The sequence below is a fragment of the Ctenocephalides felis genome, unplaced genomic scaffold (assembly GCF_003426905.1).
Source record: "Ctenocephalides felis isolate EL2017-DRISC unplaced genomic scaffold, ASM342690v1 CF-g0.4_SCAFFOLD_01886, whole genome shotgun sequence".
In the NCBI taxonomy this organism is placed as follows: domain Eukaryota; kingdom Metazoa; phylum Arthropoda; class Insecta; order Siphonaptera; family Pulicidae; genus Ctenocephalides; species Ctenocephalides felis.
In genome coordinates, this window is record NW_020538040.1 from 101,172,050 (window position 1) to 101,198,864 (window position 26,815).

General features: G+C 28.3%; 1 protein-coding gene across 3 annotated transcripts in view; it reads left to right on the forward strand.

Annotated features, from left to right (window-relative positions):
• The first annotated feature begins 5,164 nt into the window (after positions 1-5,164).
• The window catches only part of LOC113377393 (glutaminase kidney isoform, mitochondrial-like), a 78,731-nt gene continuing 57,080 nt past the window's right edge, over positions 5,165-26,815 (forward strand). For all 3 annotated transcript variants that reach the window (XM_026617700.1, XM_026617702.1, XM_026617701.1), the window contains exons 1-2: positions 5,165-5,566; positions 16,625-16,710. In XM_026617700.1, coding sequence (XP_026473485.1) covers positions 5,369-5,566; positions 16,625-16,710 — 284 coding nt within the window. In that variant the 5' untranslated portion in view covers positions 5,165-5,368. The remainder of the gene's footprint in view (positions 5,567-16,624; positions 16,711-26,815) is intronic.

Below are 26,815 nucleotides of genomic sequence, written 5' to 3' on the forward strand. Positions count from 1 at the left end.
GAAAACTTTTTGAACAGACCTCGTATGTGTGTGCGGATACAAATTAGACATATGCACATCAAATTATCAGATATTTTATAGAGATTTTAACAATAAGTATAAATTTGGTTTACATTCCTATGGGTTCCGTACCAATGTTTACGCGTTAGACGGCGACGCGGCGCTTACGCGCTTTGATATTTTGTCTTTATGCAGTTAAAGCAGTACGATTGCTTTGAAAAAAAGTTTAGATTTTCCAAAATATGTCAAAATAAAGAAAACATTTTTTTTTTCAAAAAAAAATTTAAAAAAAAAAAAAATTAATTTTTTTTTTCAAAAAAAAGTAATTTTTTGTCCAATGTATAGTTTCTCAAACATCTTATTTTTTCGAAGTAAAATTTTTTTAAAAATGTGAATTGTTTTTAAAAAAATAATAATTTTTGGTACAGGAAGTTCCAGCAATTTGCCTCAAGGCACGATGCCTTAATTGCCTTAAGACAGAATTCCACTTACAGCTAGTTTTTCTTTTTTTTATTGGATGACCGAAACCGTTAGACTTGCTTTCTCAAAAAATTTATCAGTTCTTCATTTCGTGAATACAAATAAATTGTTCTTTGAAACATTCAAATCGGACGCTCCGTTATCTCAAAAACTGAGTTATCTTTCTTACGACTGGACCTGCATTTGCAAAAAACTAATTAGGACGTCCCATTATCAATAGGATCGAATCGAATTCATTCAAATCAGTTGATCCGTGTTCCCGCAATCATCGACAAAAAATTATATCCTACATACATACATAAACACATACGCACACACGCACACACACATACATCCATTTTTTCTGAAGTATGGCAAAATGTTCAGAAATTCCTGAAACGTAAAGATTTATAAAGATTTTCATTCTCGATTTTTGCGACTACTATAACTTACCCTACGAAAAGTTGAATAATAGTATTATCATTGTTAATTAGTAAAAGTGTTTATACAAGTAAAATACGGTTAATAGCTGCATGCAACGAAACTAGTTGTAAGTGGCATTTTGCCTTAAGACAAGTTGCAAAAACTTCTCGATTGGTGTATTAATTGACATAATCAACCAAAATTGAGATTTCGATATTTAGATAATATTTTCAATAGTTTATTTTGAAAATCAAGTTTTCGCTTTCAAATAAAGCTACACATTGCAATTTCTAATTGAATTTTCTCAAACTCATTTATAATATTTGTAATTATATTAATTATGTACTAAAATTATAGTTTATTGTTTGTGCTATAAGAAAATACTGTCAAGTTCAGGACATGATTTACGTACAATTATTAAATGAATGGTAACATTTTTCACAAAACTAGAGAAGTTTTGTAGACGGTTCATTTACTTTTTTGCTAATTCCAAAGCCATTTCTAATCGAATTGATTAACTTATCACATAACAGAAGCGACTTTTGACACAAATTTTGACTCTTCTAAAACATTTTTTCAAACTTTTTAAAATTAAACTACTTATCGTAGGGCCGTCATATTTCAGTATGTTCTATAAGACCATGATATCTATCGTCAAATTTTTTTTATCAAAGTCGTCGAAAATTTTTTTTCTACGGTTAATCGCAACAAATTGTGTCTGCAAATCTTTACCAAAAACTAATCAGGTGGTTTCCAAACCCATATATTTTGACCGGTTTTTAAATTTTTAAAATCTATTCAGAATTGGGGGCTAGAACGTGGACGAAAAATTTTGCTTTTCTGCGATTCACAAAGAAACTGCTTGGCCGATCGTCGCGTAAAACTTACAAACTATAGCCCTCATCGGGATGCACCGATTAACTTTTGAATTTTTGAAATTGGTCCCGCCGTTTTTAAGAAAAGGTCGACAAAAGATTGAAAATCTTTTCACACACACATACACACGAACACACACACATGCTTTTTTCAAATTCGATTCAGAATAGCTTGAAACATCGAAAAAATATAAAATTAGCAAATCGAATTCTTACGATTTCGAATTCGAAGTTAATAATTCATTGAAATCAGAACATAAATTGTCTAACAATGAGCAATATTCTTTAATATTTCGATTCTCAGTACTAAAATAGATGATATGAAACGATGTATTCATTGACAATAAATAGTATATTCAATTTCATTAGCCCACTACCCATTTGAGTATATTTGAGTAAGTCTATTAAAAACATCCTTATTGTGACTTTCAGTTGAACAATATTAGTAAGCTTCTAGCTCACTACCACCACCACCCTCCCGCCCGCTCTCACACAAAAATTCTAATCCGTCCCGGATTTCATGCAAAAAGATATATGGTCACCTTAATATACTTGATAAATTTGCATCTGGACTTTTTTAGAAAAAGTCGTTCATCCACAGCAATATGTGATCCCGGTTAGAAGTAATTTTAGCTATTATCTAAGAATTTGTTCCAAACTGCTGAAACCAAAGCGAATTGGTTTGTTTGCAAATTTTTCTTGTAAAATCATTTTTTTTCCAATAGTTTTATGTAAACCAATTTCAGATGCCTGATTTTGTGCGATAGTTCCAACTTCGACTTCAGAACTGAAAGAAAGTTGCTCGTGTCGTCTCATACGTTTGTTTGTAATATTTATCCATACACTATCTCACTTGATCCATCTATATTCTCCTTATCACGAATTTTCTCATCACTTTAGTCAATAATTGCCTTCTGGATCGATTGGTCTATCAAAAATTTCACCATTTTTTATCATATAATTCACATTCAACGTCCGAACATTTTAGAAATCCGCTGGTTTCATTTTCTTTTCGACAGATTCGAAGGCTGGAGACCGCTATAAAAATAAGTTGAAATCATGACACTTTCTGCGTTTTTAGTCTTCTTCTTACTCAAGAATATAGTTTTGAATATTTCTGTAACCACATAAAAATATAGTAATAATGCCGCAATCTGCATTTTACAATATGATAAAGAATAAAAAATAAAGAAAACTAGTGGTGTGTAAGGCATAGTGCCTTAAGGCAAATTGCTGGAACTTTCCGTACCGTAACGAAATGTTCGAGGAATATTAAATGTTTTCAAATAGATTATTATAGATAAATACTGTAACATTGTCTAATATTTATAAGAATTATATAAACTGAATGGCAACGTTGAAAATATTTGTTTAAATATTAAGTAAGTCAAAATTACAATTAAAATCTGAATTATTTGCCATATACAAAAAGTGCTGACTCGTACTCAAAATTGTATTGATGCTGCAGGTCACCAATTTGAACAGTATTAACATTTGTTATTTATGTTTCATTTAAATTGGACTTTCAGCTTTCTATTTTCCTGAAATTTAACTTTGTAGAATGGTAAATAAATTTTCTATAGAAGTTCAAAGTGTGTATACATTTTTTTGAAGTACCCTGTATAGAGAGAGAGAGAGTATAGGGGGCTTAAAGGTCCACCACCGATATCTCAAAAATCAGTGAAGTTAAGAATCTTTTAACAATATTTGGAAGTAGAGGGAAAAACTTGGATAACTATCCATCACCTTGATTTTTATGATGTTGCTATCGGGAAAAAAACGGCTACATATATTGAAAATTCGTAATAAAAGTATTGTCTTACGTTGTTACATTTTTTTATTGCGAACACCGTTGCTTAGTTTGCGAGACCTTAACAAAATTTTTAAGTATACGTTATTTAATTGTTTTATATGAGATTATTGTTAAGTATAATTTAGATTCAACAGCTGTTTTTATATAACCTCCATAAAAGCTTACACCTGGGTGAGGTAAGAAAGACCAACTGAACCTTAACCCTAGGAAAGGTGTAATAAATATCAAATAAAAGAGTAAATGAAGCTTACAATATTACAATATTAATAAAAAATGGGGCAATATTACAAAAAAAATATTTAATTTAATTTAATAATTAGTTATACCAACTCTACTGATAAATAGTTCTAACGAAGTACCAGATCAAGGTTATAAAAATGTACTCTGTAAAAAATGTACCAATGAAATTTTTAATTTGCATTGGTTGAATAATGGAACTATTATTTTGCTATTATTGTACTGAAATGAAACATTGAACCAGTTTGCCTTCTGGCCGTCACAATTTACGCCGCCTATGGGGTAAAAAGGACCAGGTGATAAATTGTTGAAAAATAGCAAAAACTTACATTTCTACAATGATGAATTAGCTGGGAGTTTTACTGAGCATAGTCAGATATCGTTGCTTGTTTAATATGTGTTATTTGTTGTGATATAATTGGTTTGATTTTCACAATACAATTACCCAAATCACAATATAATTGCCAAATTGGACCCACCCTACCCCATATATATACTAATATTAATAATATATTTATATTATTATTAATCATTTCGGTTATTTAATTATATATAGCATATTAAATTACCAATAAACTGTTATCGGTGAATTTTAATTTTATTTAATATAATTTATTCTCTTATTTTTTCTAGCAACTTCTCGTAGGGTTATAGTAATCACAATAAATCGAAAATGAAAATTTTCATATATCTTTAGGTTTCGAAGGTTTCTGAACATTTTGGCATACTTTAGAAAAAATTGATGTATGTGTATGTGTTCGAATACAATTTTCCGTCGACGGTTTCGTGAACACGAATCAACCGATATGACTAATTCAAAAAACATTCGATTCGTATTGATACGGAGACGTGCTGATTAGTTTTTGGTCAAGGCAGGTCCAGCCGTTTCTCAAAAATCGTTTTTTTTAATTTTCAAGCTTTTTAAACATTTTAATTTTCGGTACGGGAAGTACCAGCAATTTGCCTTAAGGCACGTTGCCATGCACCACTAGTTTATATTAATATTGTTGTTTACTTGAAGAAGTAAAGTGAATTAAATTACATTTAAAATAAACCGATTGAAATTCGGGAAGCAAACCAGCGTCCCAAGAAGTGCACGAAATAAATGCTTCGGAAATCGCGGCATGGGGGGAATTATAGATTAGAATTCGGAGTCGGCGCGTTAAGTTACAAAACCTGTGTGAACACAAATCCACTCACACTTAAACACATGTGCTCGAACGCAAACACAAAGACACATATTAGAAGTCTATTATCGGGACAAATTCGCGATTTTTATGCGACAGTCGTATTCGCACAGTCGCACCGAACGGACGAGAAACCACAAAAAAATTCCCGGCGTTCAAAGGCGCTGACATTTTAACTCGAAGCTGTTAATGTGTTTCCAGACCGGCTTCAATAATTTTACTATTAATTGTGCCTATTGACGGACAGACGTCAAATAAAATTTTGTGCCGAACATAGTTCTGTTATTCCGACGATTTGATATTCGTGGATAAATTTTTAAATATTTTGTATCCGAGGAAGAACCGTTTCTGAATCAAAGTGCGTCCGTCCAATAATGAATAATAAATTTGCACGCGTTTTTATCAAGAATAGTAATAGTATCGCAGTGCCGTTACCCATCCCGCGTTCCTGCCGAGCTTCCACCTATTCGACGACCCTTCCAAATGTCACCCAGAGGGTACTGAGACAACAGAAAAGCACATGTGCCGAGATCAATTATTGGAAGAATTACTCTTATCACAGTGCCGCACAGGTAGGTCGAGAAAACCACGAAAACCAATCACGCTAAACATTTATAACATGTCAAATGTCCTGTAATATTGATTTTCTGCTTCATGCACACAAAATATATTGAGAGTAAAAAGATACATACTTACTCGCATTAGGTCATGTTTCCCACCCCGATGCAACAACCGGTATACGTCATGTGTGACCGTAATTACCGGTAAATGTGAAATTCCCTCGAGTGAATATTTCTTCTCCTGTAGTGCACAGTTCCTGGAAAGAAATTATTTTTATCTAGTAAAAATTAATTTTTTAATTTCAACACCAATTCTACGATAAAACACTTTATCACTTTATTAAACACTTTCTGAAACACGTGATGTTGTTATCATTAATTTCTATTACACATTTTCTTTATGCTTTAGATCCCAATTTATACTGATTTAAGGCCGTCAACAATTAATTTTTCATTAATTATTTTACGTATAAATAACATACATTTGAAATATTTCCGAATAACAGATGAAACTTTCTCATCTGGCTTTCAACTTGCTAAAATTCAGATATGTATGAGAGTTTGTTAAATATTAACATAAATATTTACACATTAAGAATAAACTATGATGTTCGATTTTATATGAAATGCCAAATAATTACTAGAAAGATTATGATTAAGGATATAAAATTTACAGATGAAAAATAAAACTTTTATTTAAAGAATGTTAATATACATAATAATATATTTTTTTAAATTACAAAGATAGCTTCGTCATTATTTGAAAATTCAAAATCAAGAATTCAGTATTCATTATGCAGCCTTTATTCAAAATAAAGTTACTATAATATATAATATTTATAGTTAAAATGCGTTTCTTAATGAAACACGTTGAGTAATACTATATTTGGAATGCCATTGATGATTCTTCTATATTTTTTAAAATAGCCTGGTGTAGTTTTGATATTTCAAAAATTAAGGTTTTAATTAAGTAAGGTTATTTGTTCCATGTTACTGCTATTCATAATATATTGAGATTCAAAACATAATTTTAGTTCAAATTTTGATGAGTAAATTTAGTGATTGTACTTACGTATTAATTACTAATTACTGATTTTGATAAACTAAAACAATGTAAAAAACCATTGGACAGAATTTTTGTAAGTTTAATAATTTTTAATAAAATTTTAATCATTCTACGACAAATATTTTTTTCTATTTCTATATTACACAAAATTTATTATCGAATTGAAGACAAAACCTGAATTTTTGCAACGCGTTCGTTTATTTAATGAGCCAGATGTTTTAATATTGACTTTTCGCACGCTTCTGCCTATTAGCGTTAATTTGCACAGAATACTATTTGCCAAACACCTCGGAAAATGATAAATTAATGTGCGTTCTACACTATATAATATTCAAATTTTGTGCCCTACTAATAAACAGTAACACAAAAATTAAAAAAAGAAATGATCAATGATTTCTTAAAATAAATAAGATATTTTAAGAACAAAGTATGAAAATGATTTTTAACAATAAAATCTACTGATAGATTCAATTTTACAGTTAAATTTGATATTACACACATTTTTATATGTACCCTTAAATTGTAATTTAATTATAGTTTCAATATAAATAAATATATTTACAATCTTATACAAGAATTATTTATGTATAGATATAACAATATTTATATAAATTTATTTTTACTTTAATATTTATGATTTTTCTTGCTATTATGATATTAAAAACTTTTAATAGTTTGTACAGAATTTTCTGATTTATTCTAGTTCAAAAATTTCAATATAATTATAAAAACTATAGAAAGTTATTCAGAACTGTTTAAATAGGTAAATCATATAAAGCGATTAAAAAGATTTTGCAGTTGTAGTGAAAATATTTAAAATAATATCTGTGATATATGAAAATTTCAAATACCTACCGGAGGCATTCTATACGCACATATCCAGTATGAACTCTTTCTGAAATGAATTTATATATGTACTAATGAGTAGAATTTCGATACTTAAGTTTTATATAAAAAAGGTCCCTGAAATCATAGATTTTATTTGAATTTTTCTTCGATTTTCTCTTTTGATATAAACCTTGTTGAGATTTTCTTGAAGTATATTTAAAATACAATGTGTGACTTCTTTACTGACCTTACTCTATCTATTTATCATACATCTATATATTTATTAATCAATGTTGCGTGTCGTCGTAGTCATTTATCTATATATTAAAAAAATCCAATAACGAACCCATTTATATCTATCCAAGTCTGTGAATTTAATTAAAAATCCAATTATTTAGCTACGAATTTGCAAAGTTAAGTAAATTGGTAAAAGATAGTTTGTAGACCCACAGCAGTTTACAATATCTTAAGCATAATTTTTATTTTCAAAAATAATATCTTAATTACATACTTGAATATCAATTTTCCATAAAATTTAATATTATTCCACAATAGGAAATGTTTCCTTTCCATTAGTTAATGACATTTTAATTTCAGCGCTTAAATTTTTAACTTTAAAAAGTGTTTCGTCTTGAACAAACTTTGGAACTAGGTATTATATTGTGTTTTATTAATAAATGTTTTAACATTTTATTCATGATCTAATTTGCGACTTTAGATTATCATTAATTTTATTACCACCAATAAATAATAAAATAATTAAATCGTCGATTATATTTAAAGTAGAGGAAACTTGATTCGATTGTGCCAGGGTACGGTAGTGACAGTCGTCATAACAAAAATAAACTTCACTAATTTTGAGATAGGGTCCAAAGGGAGGAAGATGAAGCATGTGGCGCTCTACATTAACACAATCTGCAGACCGCATTGCCCTTAAAGAGTCATAACAAGTTTCTTTGTTTGATTTCTTTTGATAAAAACTCTTTCTTGTATATAGATAGATCATTTTGTTATTTTGCTGTAAGTTGGATATTAGGAGGTAATTACCAGCAATTAAGTTTTCCGGAGACAATTTAGCTCAGTCATAACGATGATTTGTCTTTAAATATAAAGTAAAATCTAACTTAACTAATGAAGGTAAAATACAAAAGAGAAAAGGAAAGGAAAATTAATACAAGAAAAAAAAATTCATAAGAATTCTCGTTAAGTTTGTTTAAAAAAATATGTTTTGTTATATACTGTTATATTATATTCATAAGCTTTGGTTAAATGATTGTTTGTTATGTTACATATTTCTCACAATCAAAGTTGTTAGAAACCATTCTGGTGTTTATACATATTGGTTTTGATCCTATTGTAATGCCTGTCACAACCGTCCCTGGGGTGTGAACGATTGTGATATTTCTTAAATGATTTGTTTTTATAACTAATCCATCGTATTTAAGGACAGTATTTCAGTATTTCCATAAAGATAAATGTTCAATTTACCATTTAATTCACTTTTCTTCTAGCTTACTAGTAAATTGACAAAATTATGGCCGATCAAAAAAAAAATGAGACAACCGTTCCGAGTCTCCCCTACAACTATAGAAATTTTTGACACTATGTACGCTCGTAAAATGTTAGATCTTAGAATTATATTTTTAATAGTATAGTTTTTGTGTTTTTTAAAAAAAATGCAAATTATAGAAATTATTATAATTAATTTCTAAAAATCGATACTTCTTGACAATAGTTGTACGAATAATTGGCCTTTCCTAGGGCAACTGATTTCTTCTTGAATACATTCCACGGCCGCATATTTTCTGGTGTTTTAATAAAAAATTGTATGCATAATCTAATTTTTCGAATTAATGATAAAGAATGATTAAATGTAATTCGCACGAGATTATTTGCTCTGTGTATATTGCATAATTAACCGATGCGAAACAGAAAACGTTATCAGTTACGCTCATCGTCTCCTCCTCCTCGTTCGCTGGGACCGAAATAAATCTCAAGGTGGCCAGACGTCAAATGTCAAAATCTTATGACAAGTAAATGCAACTATTTAAAACGATAATAATATACGCAGTTCAGAAACTAGTGGTGTATGGGCATTGCACCTTAAGGTTTGTGGATCTCCTCGATCTAGAGTCCAATTATCCACCAATTTCAGAAAATTTTGAATAATACGTTTTTTTCTCATGCGAAATTTCCTCAAAAATATTATATAATTTTAACCTAAAATTTAAATTTTCTAACTTTTATCAACTAGATTTTTCTAAAACTTTTTTCTAATTTTTACAACTTACGATTTGAATTTGTTAAAAATATAAAAAATTTAGAAACTTTTATAATCCACATTTTTTGTTCAAAATTGTATTCATTTAATTTATTTTTTTAATTGCATCATTTTAAAGCTTTTTAAAAATTAAAATTATTTGCATTGGTAAACGAAATTTTAATAATTTTGAATGATATTTTTTTCTTCTTCAAAATTTTGTGTGTTCTAATCGTTTGTAAGTACATATTTGAAAGTCTTAGAATTAATTTTTGCTGGGTTTAAAGGTCCGCGAATAGAAAGGTCCAGCACTGTTATCACAAAAAAGTAAAATGTGGATTCTTTTAACGATACTATTTCAAATTAGGGACTTAATCATGTGTAATAATAAGTCATCGCCTTAAATCGGGCGACATCGTAATCAGGAGATAAATGGCCACATTTTTAAATTTTTATTTTAATCGTTGTTAGTCTTTTTGTTTTATAAGATGCATTATTATTATTAAGCTAAATTTAATAGGCTTTTCTTTTTAACCTCTACAATAGCTTTTAACATCTATTACATGCTTACGTTGGGGTAAAAAGGACCACTTAGACCTGTACGCTGGGGAGGTGTAAACAATAAGAAAATAGTAATAAAAATGTAAAATGAGTTATAAAAACAATTATACAAGAGATGAATTTAAAATAGTAATATGAAATAGATAAATATATATGTATAGGCATACCAGAAACCCCTGTCTGTCTGAGATATGGATATATATGAAATGTATATATTACTAAATAAAATTTCAATAATTCAAAAAAAAAATGTTCCAACCATGATTTTTTTCCAACTCTGATGATGAATTCTTCTCTCCGAGTTCCATACGAAAGTTGTTGCCTGTATGATCTTTACAAAAAATGTGCCCATAAAATATGTATTTCAAATAGAAGTGATATTTATCCCTTTTGCAATGATTGCATTTTAAGAAACAATTACTCTGATTATAATAAAGCAGACAGAAATAATCACCAAAATAGGATTTATGAAGTAGTAAGAGTTGATAAAGCTTTATGTTTATTCTGTAAAATACATATTTGTATTTAAATCATAATTTTTAATTTTGTTGTTTACCCTATTGAACTACATCGCATTGATTGAATAATGTAGCTATTATTCTATAAAACTATTTTAAAATTAAAAATAAATAAATAAAATGGTGGACCTTTTTGACTTCTGACTGTGCCTTTTACCCCGTCTATAGTGTAGGAAGGACTAAGATTTGATGTTATATAATTGGTTTGGTTTGGTTCCAATAGAATTACTCAAAGGCACTTTGTGTTTGGCCACCCTTACTCCATTTCAATTTGAAAAAACGATTTTTTTTTGTTCACAAAATTAAAATTTTAATATTCGGTATTAAGAAATATTTGATAATAAAGTATATAACTTTCATAAGTATTTTTAATATGTTTTAAAAACATAAAATAATAATAAATGAATATATGATCGTAATGATATTTTCACCAAAGTACTAAATGAATTATATTTCAATATATAGTAAAATAAAATGGGACATTTTACTATATTTTAAATCAGCGCGGTTTTTTAAAAATGTAATGTGTTACAAATCATGGAATATTTTTATAAAACTAACAGCAGTAGTTATTACTCATTATTTATATTTACACAATTGCGATTAGTTAAATATAATTTAAGATCATACACATTACCTATTTAAATATTAATATATATTTATTAAAGATGTATTTTATTTCAAAACATCATAACAAGATTTAGATTTAGGCAGTAATTTATATGTACTATGTATTTTAAATATATAATACATTAAATTGATAAAGAGTCTGTAATTACTCATTTTCTAATATAAATAAAACTAATCATATTCCGATATTAAGTTTGTCCGAATTGTAATTTTTCTGCAAATTTTACACATAATAAAACTAATCTTATTATAATATTTTATTTTCATTTCTAAGAAGAAAAAAATAGTTTACTTAATATGTTGGAAAGGTTTTACCAACATTATTACGGCATTATGTCAGTATTCCGAGCAAGCTGAACTTTCTAGACTTCTAGCAAAATAACCTTATTTTTCTTAATATACTCAATTTTCAAATGCTAATAGCTATGGAATATATACAATAGAATAAACTATTCCGACAGGTCCCATGCCCCATCCTTAACTGCCGGCATAATAGGACAGCCAGGGGACAAGTCCAAAGTCTTATTTTTAATTTTAAAGAGATTTTACGAAATAATAGCTACATTATTCGACTAATGATGTAAAATATAAATTTCATGGGTACGTTTTTTACAGAGATAACACTGTATATAAACTTGATCTGGTATTTCGTCAGAAATGATCATCAGCAGTATTGAATAACTATATATTTAAATTATCTCTTGTAAAATTGCTTTTAATAGCAATTGTATTGATAATTTGGTTGTCGCACAGAAATAATACATATATATATTTCAATCGCAGGTACTAACTTTGCTTACGGAAAACCGAATATAATTTAATTTTTAATTACATAGTTTAGGTTCAAATTTTATTAATTAGACAATTGAGGCTCACAAACATATCATTGTTTGAAACTGAGGAGTGTTGAAATAATTTTGCAATATAATTAGAGAATAATTCAATGATTCTTATAATTAGACAAATTACATTCAGTAATTTTGATAAATTACTGTCAAACTTTGGATTACTATAACAAATATTAAGTAAAGTTTTTGATCTATCAAAGTCATCACATAGTTTTGTACCACCGATGATCTAACACGAACAACAGTCGCGCCTAGCAAAAACTTTAATTAACAGAAATCCAGAATCTTCGTCAGTTTTTTTAAAACACAGGTAGAAATATCGCATGGCTTTGTAAAAGAAATATTTTTAGTAGTTATTTTTATATTTTTTTTTAACTAGAAATATGATGTAATAAATATTAGGTTTTGCATCATGTATAAGGTGACCACATGTCCCGGATTGGCCGGGACAGTCCCGATTTTCCGCCTTGCGTCCTGGTTTTTTCTAAAAGCAATAACTGTCCCGGTTGTAGGTGTTTTGTGCCGGATTGTCCCGGATTTTTAAAAATGTTTGAATTGCAAATATTTAATAATTATTTTTCACATATATTTCAGCTAGAAAATTTGAACCGGAAAATCACCCTCTCCCCCCCCGCTTTCCCACGCGTTCTAATCCGTCCTGGATTTTATGCAGAAAAATATGGTCACCTTAATCATGTCGTAAAATATAATACTGTCATCTATTGGGTTTAAATTCTAACCACGCAAATCTGACAAATTAACTTTATTCTATTGAATTTCAATTACTATAGTTTATAGGGCGGCTTAAAAATCCCGGGTAAAAAGCTCCACCACCAATTTCTCAAAAACAAATAAAGTAAATTTTTTTAATAACATTATTTAAAAGTAGAGAAAAAAATATGTGTAATCAGTCATCGCCTCAAATCAACCAAAGTCAAACTCAAACCAAAGATTAATCAGGAGATAAACAGCAATGTTTGAAAATTTATAATAAAAGTATTTTCTTTCATTGTTAGTTTTTTCGGTTATGAGCACTGTTGTTTAGTTAATTAGAACTTAATATAATACTTAAATATACGTTGTTTAATTGTTTTGTAATTTGTATTGTTATTTGTAAGTTAGATTTTCTTATATAACCCTTATAAAAGCTTATGGGGGGTGGGGTGAAAAGGACCAACTGAAGTTTTTCCCTGACAAAAGGTGTGAACAATAAAAATAGTTAATAAAAAAGAAAATTAAGTCGATTAAATTAATTCCAGGTCAAAATTATATACAGTGTTATCTTTGTGAAAAATGTGCTCATAAAATTATTATATGTTAGGCCATAAATTAGTTTAAATAATTCATAATGATAATCATAACTAGTACTGCATGACATCGTGCCTTAAGAAACATTGCTGGAACTTTTCCTTTCGTAATGAAATAAATATTCGAGGAATTTTAAATGTTTTCAAATAGATTATTATAAATGCTGTAGCTTTTATTGTTCGTATTTTGTAAACAAAAGCTTTTGTAGCTTATAAATTGGATGATGACGTTTATAATAAGCTTGCATGAAAAGTAAATAAACAAAACTTAATCAAGCGGAGTTAGAATGAAAGACTTGCACCATATTTCTAAGAATTACCAACTATGTATATGCTTATTAACTAAATTTCAAAGTTAAAATTATTTATTTAAAGTATATTAGTGAACTTTAGAATTTTAGCTAGAATTAAAATTAAAATCCAAATAATATTCTATACTTATTTTTTTTTTTTGAAAATACAAAAAAAAGAATATTAATTTCTATATCAAAAATTATTTTGCTTTTCCCAAAAACTAAAAATTTCTTCATACTGTCATCACAAGCAAAATGTTATTTAAAAAATTCAGATATCAGATCTTTCGTCCTTTTAAATACTGCCATTTTTTTGCACTTTTAGCTCCGTATCTCCAAAATGGCTCGACCTATTTTTGCCAGAAACTAATAATGGCGTATCACATTGAATTACATATTGAATGTTTTATTATTATTTCGAATCGGATACTCTGTTCTCTCAAAAAATTAATTTGTATTTTCTGTACTCTTTGCTCCTTATCTCCGAAACCTGTCTCTGCCAAAAACTAATCGGCACATCTCTCTAGCGATAGGAATCGTATGTTTTTTGAATAAATCAAATCGGTTAATCGGTGCTCCCGAAAACGCCGACGAAACATTGTATCTATACATACATACATCACTTTTTTGTAAGATATGCCAAATATAAAAAAATTTTTTTTTGATTTTTTAATGCTTATTATAAGTCATAGTGCTTCTAAAATGGTCCACATGGACCCCCAGGGATTCACGGCACCGAAAACAAAATTTAAGGGTGCACGAAATATAAATGGGGGTCCACGGCATATTTAGAAATGCCACAAAAAGTTAAGAAAAACATTACATATGTATGGAAAACGCGTAAGTTTTATATAAGCTGGCTGTTGAAATGCTTTTTGCAAGACTTTTTGCGCTTTTAAAGACTGTTTTAGAATTTATAGATACTAAATATGATGGATCAATAGACAATTTGACAAAGTGTAACACAGATATCGTTTAATCAACTTTTCCCACACATTTGATTCTATCAATACTCGACATGATCTCGCTTTTAAAAACCTTAAAATCAATTCTTCTTCTCGTTGAGCGCAATTTGAAGCAATTTGTTTTAAACTATCTAATTGAGGATGGTTTCTGCATTTTCGGAATCGCTCCGTGTCACGTATTATAAATTGGAGGAATAGTTACATTTTATTTAATTGTGATTTGTTTTGAGGAAATCTGGTTTGCCCTCTCTCTTACCCTTGTTTGTCTGTAATAAGTTTTTTCGATAATTTAAAGCGTTAAAGTTTTGATATAACATAAAGCATAGAATAGAATGACAGCAGTCATCAAAATCAAGGTTATTTTTCCATAAAATCTTAAAAATAGAAATTTAATGTATAAAATACCAATCCTAATTTGTATGTTTGTTGATTATTGGCTACAAAATTGTTTTTATCTCTTAAAGTTTTTGTGCTATAGGTGACTAATTATCGGTGAAATGGTCAGAACCAGCAAAGCTTGGCCTGGACATGATTGTTCGCAATTCTTTTTGGAACTTTGGGCAACTTTATAGAATTTTTTGCCTCTTGGATTCACTAAAGCTATGCTTTGCATTGTAGTCGTGAAGTGAAGTGTTTTGAACTAAATGTCAAATTGTACACAGGTAATTTTGTGCTTTGGTGAACATTTGGTAAAAATAAATTCTGGGTTGATCATTGAAGAAAGCTGCTTATATAAAATGTTCACTGACAAATGCTTTCGTTTTGGTAGTGCTTAATGATGTTTCTGATTATTGTAGCAGTTATTTGTTCCACCTGGGTTAGTGATGTAAAAAAATTGTTTAATTTAAAGTTAAATTTTAATTTTAATTTAAAGCGTATTGAAATAATAAGCGAAATTGAAATAATATTTATCTGATGAAGTTTTGAAAATAATTACAAAGTTTTGAAATTTTTTTACGGACAAACTGAGTACGTTTCAAGCTACATTCAACATCTGACTTAAATCACAGTATGGAGGAATTTCTCCATACAGATTAATGTGAAATGCAGTTTTGACCTGTCTTTGGAATTTTGCATTCGGCAATTTTCTCATTCATAACGAATAGATTGATGTGAGAATACTCATTGTATATATCATTTACAGATATTTGAAGGGTAGTTTATTTTGATAGTTTATTGAGTAGAATTTTATTATCAAGCACTTGCGAAGATTCAATTTAAATCTATATTTTTCGAAAACCCGGCACAATCCGGGCCGAATATCGGTTTTCGAATAAGCCAAATCACTAGACCTGGGAAATCCGGGACTGCCCCAGCAAAACCGGGACGTATGGCCACCAAAGGGGGTCCATAACAAAATGAAAAACATCGCAACGGGTCCACGACACAAACGAGTTTGAGAACCTATGGTATAACTTATCTTACGGGAATTTTAGAAATATGGTTATTGGATTTAAACCAAAAAAATGCTTTGTTTGTATGGGTGTTTTCGGAGATTTTTTTTATTCATATTTCAATTACAATTTGTCTTATAATTAAAAGACATTTAGTAAATAATCTGAGACTTAACCTAGGTATAATGGTTTTAGAGAACCACCCATTGGTACGTCATGTTCTTGGAGATGATGCTCTTTTATGTAACTTCTTGCTTAATAATAATATGCCATAATTTTCTCAATATATCACTTGAATTCATTTATTGCTTAGAAACTCTTTAAATTATGTTCAATAGCAGTTCATTAAATTGTAAATATGCTATATTATTTTAGCTCTATATCTCAATTATAATTACAGGTACGAAAAGCAAGTCGCGGGCAACCATTGTTTCAACTGAAGAGTAGTGAAAGGGCTGCTTTCTATGATCTCGACACTCCGTACAGGTGAGTCTATATATTAAATATAAATGTATATAAAGTTATCAAATAAAATTGTTATAATGTTATAAAAGTTTTTGAAAATTTAAACCTGTTGAATAATTGGATTTTTAAAATTTTAAAATTTTCAAAATTTTCAATATCGGTTCAAGATTATCAACGGAAACTTAAAAAACAATTTGAGTTTTGCAAAATATTCCCAGATCTTCTTATATATATTTGTACGCGTACATAGTACGTTTAAAATACGATAATTGTTTAAAATACGATATAAAATATAAATAATAAAAATAAGAAAATTAAAACATGTACTATAAATAATACAATAAATAAAAATTACAAATAAAATATGAAAAATTAATTAGGAAATAATAAATCACACGACTATTTGAATATTTAATCAAATACATAAAATTTAAATCATAACATTGTTAATATCAAAAGTAACAGGTGTTAAAGTCAATTAAATTTTGAAAAATAAATATAATGATTATATTATATAAAATATAAATTTTATGACGCAGAGTTGCCGAGTTTTACGAAAATTCTAATATTGTTATATTTTCTACAGTGCAACTTAAACCTTTGGTGATTTTATGTATATATTAAAATTCTATCAATATCTATGATTTGTAGAAAATTTTAAACTGATAACTAACTGCTTGTTAAATAACACAATTAAAATTATATGGAATTATGATTCGTATTATATCTTTTATACGCATTTGATAAGAAATGGAAGTGATTTCAGATTATTTATTTGGAAGACGTCATTAATTATCCAGTAGATTAATAATGTAAAACTTTGTCTTGTCGTCATAATAGGGAAAAAGATAAAGTAATATCAAAATTTTTAAAGTTGTGTGTCATAGTATTATCAGTCATTATATTTAGGATAAAAGAATTGAAGCTGCATTCTCGTAAAACTTTTAACTTTTTTGAATAAATTGCTATGGAATAACATTATTAAACATTTTTCTCTGAATTATTTAAAGTAATTGTACAAATTATTTTGATTAATATTGATTAGGCTAGTTCATTAGTTGTTAAACGACTCTACAATTTGTATTGATATTGAAATGAAATAATTATATGATCATTAATAAAATATTTTAAACAAGTACATAAAAAACTGAAATGTAATTAAAGTTATAAAATAAATTAACTATTTTTGAATCATCATAACGTTAGTTTATTTCTTAAAACAAATATGTCATTATTACAAACTTAATAGTTGAATTAAGATATTGTGTCTTTTACAAAAAAGAATTATTTAATTCATTCAAATTAATGGTTCAATTTAAAAAAAAAATATCAATATTGCAGTTATTTTACATTTTTTATAACTAATAAGAAATTAGTATCGCATTAAATTTCTTATAAATTAATAAAATAATTAGTATCGTATTAACTTATGCATTTTGTTTATGGAAAAATAAATTATTGCAAGAATGTAATTTATTAATTTTTAAATAAATATATTGTCATTATCGAATATAAAAAAATTACATTACTTTTTTTAATATGGCATATTTCTACTGTTTGCTATTTAATATCTGAACATTTTAAAACTATTAACCATTATTTTTTATAACATATAACCTAGAAAAATTTAAATACCAAAAATTAAAAAAAAAAACTAAGATCTAAAATATATTGGCGGCGTTCAACTTTAAAAATATTTAGTATTTAAATTTTAATATTCGTAACTTCAAATGCTCTTATAATAATTGATCAATAAGAATGATTTTTAGGCAAGGTTGCCGACCCCTGCATACGAACGTAATTTTCTTTCAAATTGGCAAAGACCTCCGTCGACACTTCATCGCATGATTCAACAATGTATAAGTATTTTTAGAACAAACTTTATCTATTTTAGCATAGTCGGAATTAAATTAAGCAACTTAATACATTGTAAACAGACTAAGAAACTACCTTTTTCTGGCGATATAACAAAGAATAATACAAGAATAAAGGAAAGGGACTTTTATTCAATAAAACGATATGAGGTTCAAAAGGGAATTAATATTTGATAGTCAGGTCGGTAAAATATTATAATGAAAATATTGAACTAGCTGTAAGTGGAATTCTGTCTTAAGGCAATTAAGGCATCGTGCCTTAAGGCAAATTGCTGGAACTTCCCGTACCAAAAATTATTATTTTTTTAAAAACGATTAACATTTTTGAAAAAAATTGACTTCGAAAAAATAAGATTTTTGACAAACAATTAGACAAAAAATTACTTTCTTTTGAAAAAAAAAAATTTTTAATTTTTTTTTTAATTTTTTTTTGAAAGAAAAATGTTTTCTCTATTTTGACATATTTTGAAAAATCTAAACTTTTTTTCAAAGCGATCGTACTGCTTTAACTGCATAAAGACGAAATATCAAACCGCGTAAGCGCCGCGTCGCCGTCTAACGCATGAACATTGGTACGGAACCCATAGGAATGTAAACCAAAATTATACTTATTGTTGAAATCTCTATAAAATATCTGATGATTTGATGTGCATATGTCTAATGATCATTTTTGACCGCCAAATGGCATTTTTTTTTACTTTTTTTACTAGATCTCCGAAACCGCTAGACCTGCCTCTCAAAAAATTTGAACAGTTCTTCATTTAGTCAATACAAATACAATGTTTTTTGAATTATTCAAATCGGACGCTCCGTTCTCTTAAAAACTGAGTTACCGTTTTCGGCACTTTTTGCCCCGTATCTTCGGAACGGCTAGACCTGACTTCGCCAAAAACTAATCAGCACGTCTCCTTATCAATACGAATCGAATGTTTTTTGAATTATTCAAATCGGTTGATCGGTGTTCCCGAAATCGTCGACGAAAATTTGTATCCGCACATACATGCACACACGCACACACACACACACACACACACATCCATTTTTTCTAAGGTATGCCAAAATATTCAGAAACCTTTGAAACGTCGAGAAATGCAAAAATTTTCATTTTCGATTTTTTTGCGATTACTATAACTTGCCCTACGGGAAGTTAAAAAAAAATATTTATGAAATGATTATATTTTAAATATTTATATATTTAATTCTGCGTACTTTAAAAGTGCACGACAATTAATGTTTAAATGTTAATAATTATTTATGAAATAAATAAATAAATATTTTGCTTTAGAAATGCTAATCCAAGTTATTAAATTAAATGAATATTAAACTATAACTATACAATAATAATGACCAATTTTATAAACGCATTAGTTATAATTGCGCAAAAGCTCAAAAAACAAAGCTTTGCTCATGCATTATTATATATAATTGGAATTATTAATTTTTTATATGACATTAATTATTTTGCTCATTGGAGGCAAAAAAGAGTACTTATGAGTAAAATAGAAATGAAAATAATGTAAATTTTCTTTCTAAATTTTGGATTAATCGAATTAATATATCAATCGAATCGGATCGACTAAATATATGAAGAATTTCAAAAGTTACTCCTTTGTAGCCAATCAATTTGAACATTACTTGCAATTAATTCAATTGTTTTCAAAAAATTTAAGAATTTGCACCTAGATTCCAGTAAATATGAATTACATTAGAACTAGCATAAAACGTTTTTTTCAGTTATATTAAAATTCGAATTGGATTTAAATAATATATTAGTTCTGTAATATTGAGTTTCAAATTTTAAACAGTTCAGTTCTCAATTTTTTCACATTTTTCGAAAAAGGACAATTTAGATAATTGTCTATATACTCCGTTTTTCTCAATGTTTATTAAAGCACTAGTTGTTAATAGATTGGGTTTTTCTTTTTTGTATATAAAGTAGGTTTAAGGTATTACTGTGGCTTAAGAAATTGATGTATTTCTAGGCTGTTAGACTGAAATAAATAAATAATAAATTAAACCACCAGTTAACTTCCCTTAGGGTAAATTATAGTAATCGCAAAATCGAAAATGCCATTTGGCGGTCAAAAATGTTTCTTAGACGTATGCACATAAAATTATAAGATATTTTATACAAATTTTAATAATAAGTATACATTTAAAAAAAATCAAACTTTTCAAGAAAAGTCATTTTCTAAAGTTGCAAAAGTCTTTAAAATCTCATTTTTCAAACTTTTCAAAAAATTTTAAAGCTTTTTAAAAAAAAATAATGTTTGGTACTGGAAGTTTCAACAATTTGCCTTAACGATGCCATGCACCAATAGTTTTATTTTAATTTTTTAGAGTAAAATTGAATATTTTGAAAAAATAAAAATTGAAGATTTATTAAATTTGTTTTTTTTTTTAATTTTCTTGGCGATATGTAGATGAAACGACGCGAAACGCATGAACGGGCCAGGCAGGTGTGACCGTGTGACTCATAGTCATGAGGTGTAAGTGAATGAAATTTTCTAACTCTGATATCAGAATGCGGTTGTATGTATGCATGTTTGTATGCGAATTTGTCGTCTTATTTGTGAAGCGGAGACATTTCTGTATACTCTCAATTTCACCGCAGAATCGCGTCGACGCGTCATTTTTAGACGGAGAGCTTGTAGAAGTTTTACAAAATCGATATGATTAAGACGCCCTATTTACCTAGTAATAAACACATTATAATTTAGATAGACCTAGATCAACTTTTATTAAGATCCAGTGGGGTAAGTTAAAGTAATCGCAAAAAAATCGAAAATGAAAATTGTGATGTATTTTTACGTTTCTGAACACTTTGGCATACCTTACAATTAGAAAAAATGGATGTATGTGTGCATTTTTGAATACAAATTTTTGTCGACGATTCTGCGAACACAGATCAAGCTTAATTCAAAATACATTCGATTTTTATTGATAAGGGGACGTGCTGATTAGTTTTTGGCCAACACAGGTCCAGCCGTTTTAAAGATACGGAACCAAAAGTGCCAAAAACAAAGTCAATTCAGTCTTTGAGAGAACGTAGCGTTCGATTTAAATAATTCAAATCGATAATAATTAATTAATATATTTTACACTAAATCATGTGTTCTTAATAATCTTCCTTATATAATACGCTTTCATCATTCTATTCTTTTTAATAATTTATTCTTTTAAAAGGTTTAAAGAATATTTATTGAATCTAGTGCAGTCTTATTGCTGTTATTTATGTATGACTTAACTCCTATTTAATTTTTGTAGATGCTTAGTATGTACTCTACAGAATACAGAAGATATAATATTCAATTCAAACTTTATTTTTACATTTAAAATTTCATCTAGAACTATCGGTGGCTCTAGTAGATAACTTTATTCAGTTTTCATAAAATTCTTCATTTGATGGATCAGAAATATGTACACAGCTACAAAATCTTCTGGTTCTTTTTTAAAAAATCTTTTTGTTGAATGACATTTTTATTACAGTGCCATAACCCTGTTGTTTGAAGTTCATTTACTTCACAGTTTCGTTAGTGCTATATCCATACAAACTGACCTAGGATATGATTTCTTGAGCAGTACTGCAATGTTAGCTTCTTTTATGACGCTACTACCATGATTTGATCGTAATCATAAAGATGCAGGAGATTTTAAATAGTTTTCACATTTCAACTGTTATATACTGAATAAAATGATACGAAACAACTGAACAAGAAGTTCCGAGCTTATCCATACCTTTTTTTATCAACCAAATGCTGTGCTTGGTGAATCTCCTAATTCTGAAACATCATTCAGTCTGTAACGCATAAATGTTAACATATTATCAATTTACCTTCAGTATTAATTGCTCATATATGTAGTCACGCCTCTTATTCGACTGGTGATTGTAATCTGAAGGTTTGTAAATAGTAAAACATGAAGTTTCGGGCGTGCTTTACATTCGGTGTGCTGCAAACTTATATTTATCCATTATTTCTTTGTGTTTAGAAAAAATTGTAGCAACGCTTTCAAAGTTGATTCTGGAATACGCAAAAGTAGTTGTAGTATAATCCATCCTCATAGATCAGTAATACCACATTTTGTGTGTTATTTTCTTATTTGCGTAATGTCGAAGGCAAGTTCCATTCACTGATAGTTAATCCAAAAAACAAGACAAAATTTATCAAAAGCTGAGTTAATATTTCTTCCATATCTGGTTGCTTATCATCGGATTTTTCAAAATCTACAGGCATTCCGTCAATCAATCCTAGAAGTAGTAGTAGTAGAAATGTAAGAAGACCATTTTTGTTTAGTCGAAGAAACGGCAGACAACATTTCATACGGGTTCATAATTTTTTTGTAGTATATAATTTTTGATCTGTAGTTTTTCAAAAATTTTATCCAATTTTTATATATAAAAACATATGCTTATAAAAGTTTATTTAAAACATCATTTGCGTACTCAAATGTAAATATTAAAGTTTACGTGGGACATTGCCAAATATTCGTAAATAACATGATTTTTCGTGTAAGTTTCAAACTATAACAAAATTATTACAATAACAATAACAATAACAAAATTACGATGGTATAAAATATGCAGTAAACTTTTTTTTATTATATAGTCATTTTTACGCCTATCCTGAAATGGACAACAAGTAAAACAGTAGGAATTAAAAAAGGACTTTAAAATACAAAATCTTCTGAGCAGTGTCACAGATTTTGATAATTGATGTATGCTTCCCAATTTCTGCACTACATAATAATATGATTTGCGTCGCAGTTTTTCTCAATGGATAATTAATTTATAACATTTGTTACGTTCTAAGCTGACGGTTTATCCTGCTAACTTGGGTTAATGCAAAAACTTTTCATTAAGAACAAGAAGCAAAATCCACTACAAATTTTCTTTTCATAATTTAATTATATTTAATAAATTCACGATCTCAGGTAGTTAGTAAATATAGTTGAAAGTTTGCTTTAATTTATTTTAAAAATTGGTTTCCAGAGCGCTGTCTAAAATTTGGCATTCCTCGCATTTGGACGCGAGACATGTTCATGTAATTTGTAACATTGTATGTATTATATTAGCACAGTGCCCGTGAATTCGACTCTACGGAAGTAGTGTACGATCCAATAACCTTCAAAACGATCGAAACGAAGATTCTGCACAGTTTTTACCTAATGTTTAGATAAATTGTGGTTCTCAAACATTTTTTTCAAAATTTCAAATCCCTAGAAATAATGGTTCATATACATCAAATAGTTATAAGGATAATTGTATTTAGTTTGAATTTGAATCGAGCAACACAGGTTGACTTTTGTAATAAAAAGTAGTTTAGTGGTGTATGGAATGGTGCCTTAAGGCAAATTGCTGGAACTTTCAGAACCGCAAATGAAAATTTTTAAAACCTATAATTAGAAAGAAAAATATCTTTTAAAAATTTTGAAATTTCTCTAAAATGTTGAAACTTATTCAAGTCAGTTATAGAGGATTGGACAAAAAAATGGAGAATAAAAATAAATGAGAGCAAGTCTAATCATATAACATTTACTCTGAATAAGACAACATGCCCAGGAGTACATTTTTATGGCCAAGCAATTCCAAGCACCGAATGCGTCAAATACTTAGGTATGCATTTAGATCGCAGGCTCACGTGGAAGGACCATATTCGCGCCAAATTAAAGACTATAAAAATTAGAACCGCTGAACTATACTGGCTACTGGGACGCAAGTCAATTTTGTCGATTGACAATAAACTTCTAATTTACAAGGCAATAATAAAACCCATATGGACTTATGGCATTGAATTGTGGAGCTGTGCAAGCAAATCCAATATAGCGTTAATGCAACGTGCCCAATCGAAAATATTGAGGCAGATTACTGATGCTCCGTGGTTTGTTAGTAACAAAACTTTACACGACGATCTTCATATTGATTTTATAAACAAAATAATACAAATCAACAGTATAAAACACTTTCAAAAACTACAACATCATTCAAACAATATAGTCACTCAGCTTCTTGAGACATCAACTTCAAGAAAACTGAAGAAGAAGCTGCCCGAAGATAATATGGAGGAACCATAGAACTACCACAACCTTATATAAACAGAATAATTGAATCATTTATTGAAGTGATTCTCTGAATATGATTGTAATATTGATCCGATAAATTTATATGTGTGTTTACAAGTGTGTGTGTATGTGTGTGAGTGAATGACATAAGCCAAATAGCTCATAGAATAGTCATGTATTCTGATTGCTATTGAAAATAAAAATTAAAAAAAAAAAAAAAAAAAAAGTCAGTTGATCCATACTGTCAAAATGTTGTGGATCTATGACTCAACTATGTATGTGAACTTCAAAAATTAAAAATCTTAGTAACGAACCCAAAAAATGGATACAAAATTCATTTCATTTCAAACTCTCTATAAAAAATATTTGATAATCTAATATGCATATGACTAATGATATATTTTTTTAACATTTTGTCTGGATTTTCAAAACCGTCGGACCTGGCTTTCCACAAATTTAATCAATTTTTCATTTCATCAACATTTTTTGAATCTCTCAAATCGGCTGCTCAGTTCTCTCAAAAAGTGAATTACCATTTTTGACACTGGCGGAACCTGCCTTTGCCAAAAATTGATCACTACGTCTCTTCATCAATAGCAATCGAATGTTTTTTCAAATGGTACTCTCGAAATCGTAGACGAAAAATTATATCCGCACACACACGCACATATACACAATTTCTATGGGAAGTTAGTAAAATAAAATAAAGTTTATTGATAAAAAGAAGAAATGTTATTAAATAGTGGAAACAAAAATTAACAATAATAATTTGTACAATGATCGGTATAGTAATACAATATAAATTTTTCTTGATTAACTTTAAAGACATGAATAAGTTTTTTTTATCATTTTTGTGCTTTTATAGTTATTTTTGAGGCCAACAAATAATAAAGTGTCACCAGCTTTTTGAACAAGCTGATAATAAAAAGTTTTGATAATTAATGTTTATGCGCCTACATGAAGCTTTAGATGATTATAAATTTTATAAATTATTTCGAACTATTGCTTATCGTTTCATCTTTCATTGCTAAAATTTATGAACAAAAGTATGTTAAAAACCTTTAAAGGTATTTATACCACTTATTTAGATAAAAAATAAAATAATTTCAATCCTTGAATCCGAAAGTACTTCATTTCTAAAAATACTTAGTGCTAAAATTCTGAGGTAAAGAAAGTATCATGAATTTTTTAGAAACTAGTTTCAACTACCAAGAAAATGCAGTAACAATAAAAGCCACAGAAGTAAATTAAATTAATTAAAATATACAAACGAAACGCAATATAACACTGAATGCAATAAAAATTTAAATTTTATTATAACATTTGGAAAACTTAATTGAACTACATATAATTTTTTTTCAATTCACATTAAAACAATATTCTGTAACTAATTCATTCACATAATTATATTTCGGTTTGATATTATTTAAGTGGATGCGAATTAAAAAAAATCGAACTTTGATATGTATATTACTTCTTCAAATATCAAAGAAAATAAAAAAAATCTTTGAAATATATTTTTCTAAAAATGTTACGAAGCCAGTAATTGCTTTTTAAATCTGAACTTTTATGTTATCTGTGTTGAACCGATTGCGTGGGCGAGAATCCCGTCTTAATAATAACGCCGTGTCCTGGCCGAAAATCGTTGCCAAGTCGTACAAAAAATAATAAAAAAGAAATACCGCGTAAAATGCATACTTGTAATTTAAATATTGCGTAACATGTTGTCATAATTTGATTATTTTTGTCTATTTGTTGGTTATTTAACTGCGCACTATCAAAAAATCGCAAAAATCGTGACAAGTGAAATAATTGATATTTATCATGTCTAGAGTTTAAATATGTTGACATTGTACGTCGAAATATCGGAAATGCGTGTTGATAAAAACATAGGAAATACAAAGAATGAGAAAAACGATTTTTAACATTGAATTTTTAGTTTTAGTTGATCTGTGATTTTAACTACATAGATTATTGATTTAATTATATGTCATTATATTTTTGGTGCCTATATGTAATTACATTCTAGTATAAAGATTGAGCGGGTCTAGAAGGTCCGCGGGTGAAAAGGTCCACCACCGATATCTCAAATACAAATAAAGTTAAGAATTTTTCAACAACAATATTTGAGAGTAGAGGGAAAAAGATGTATAACCAACCATCACCATGCTTCTAACGACGCTGCTATCGGG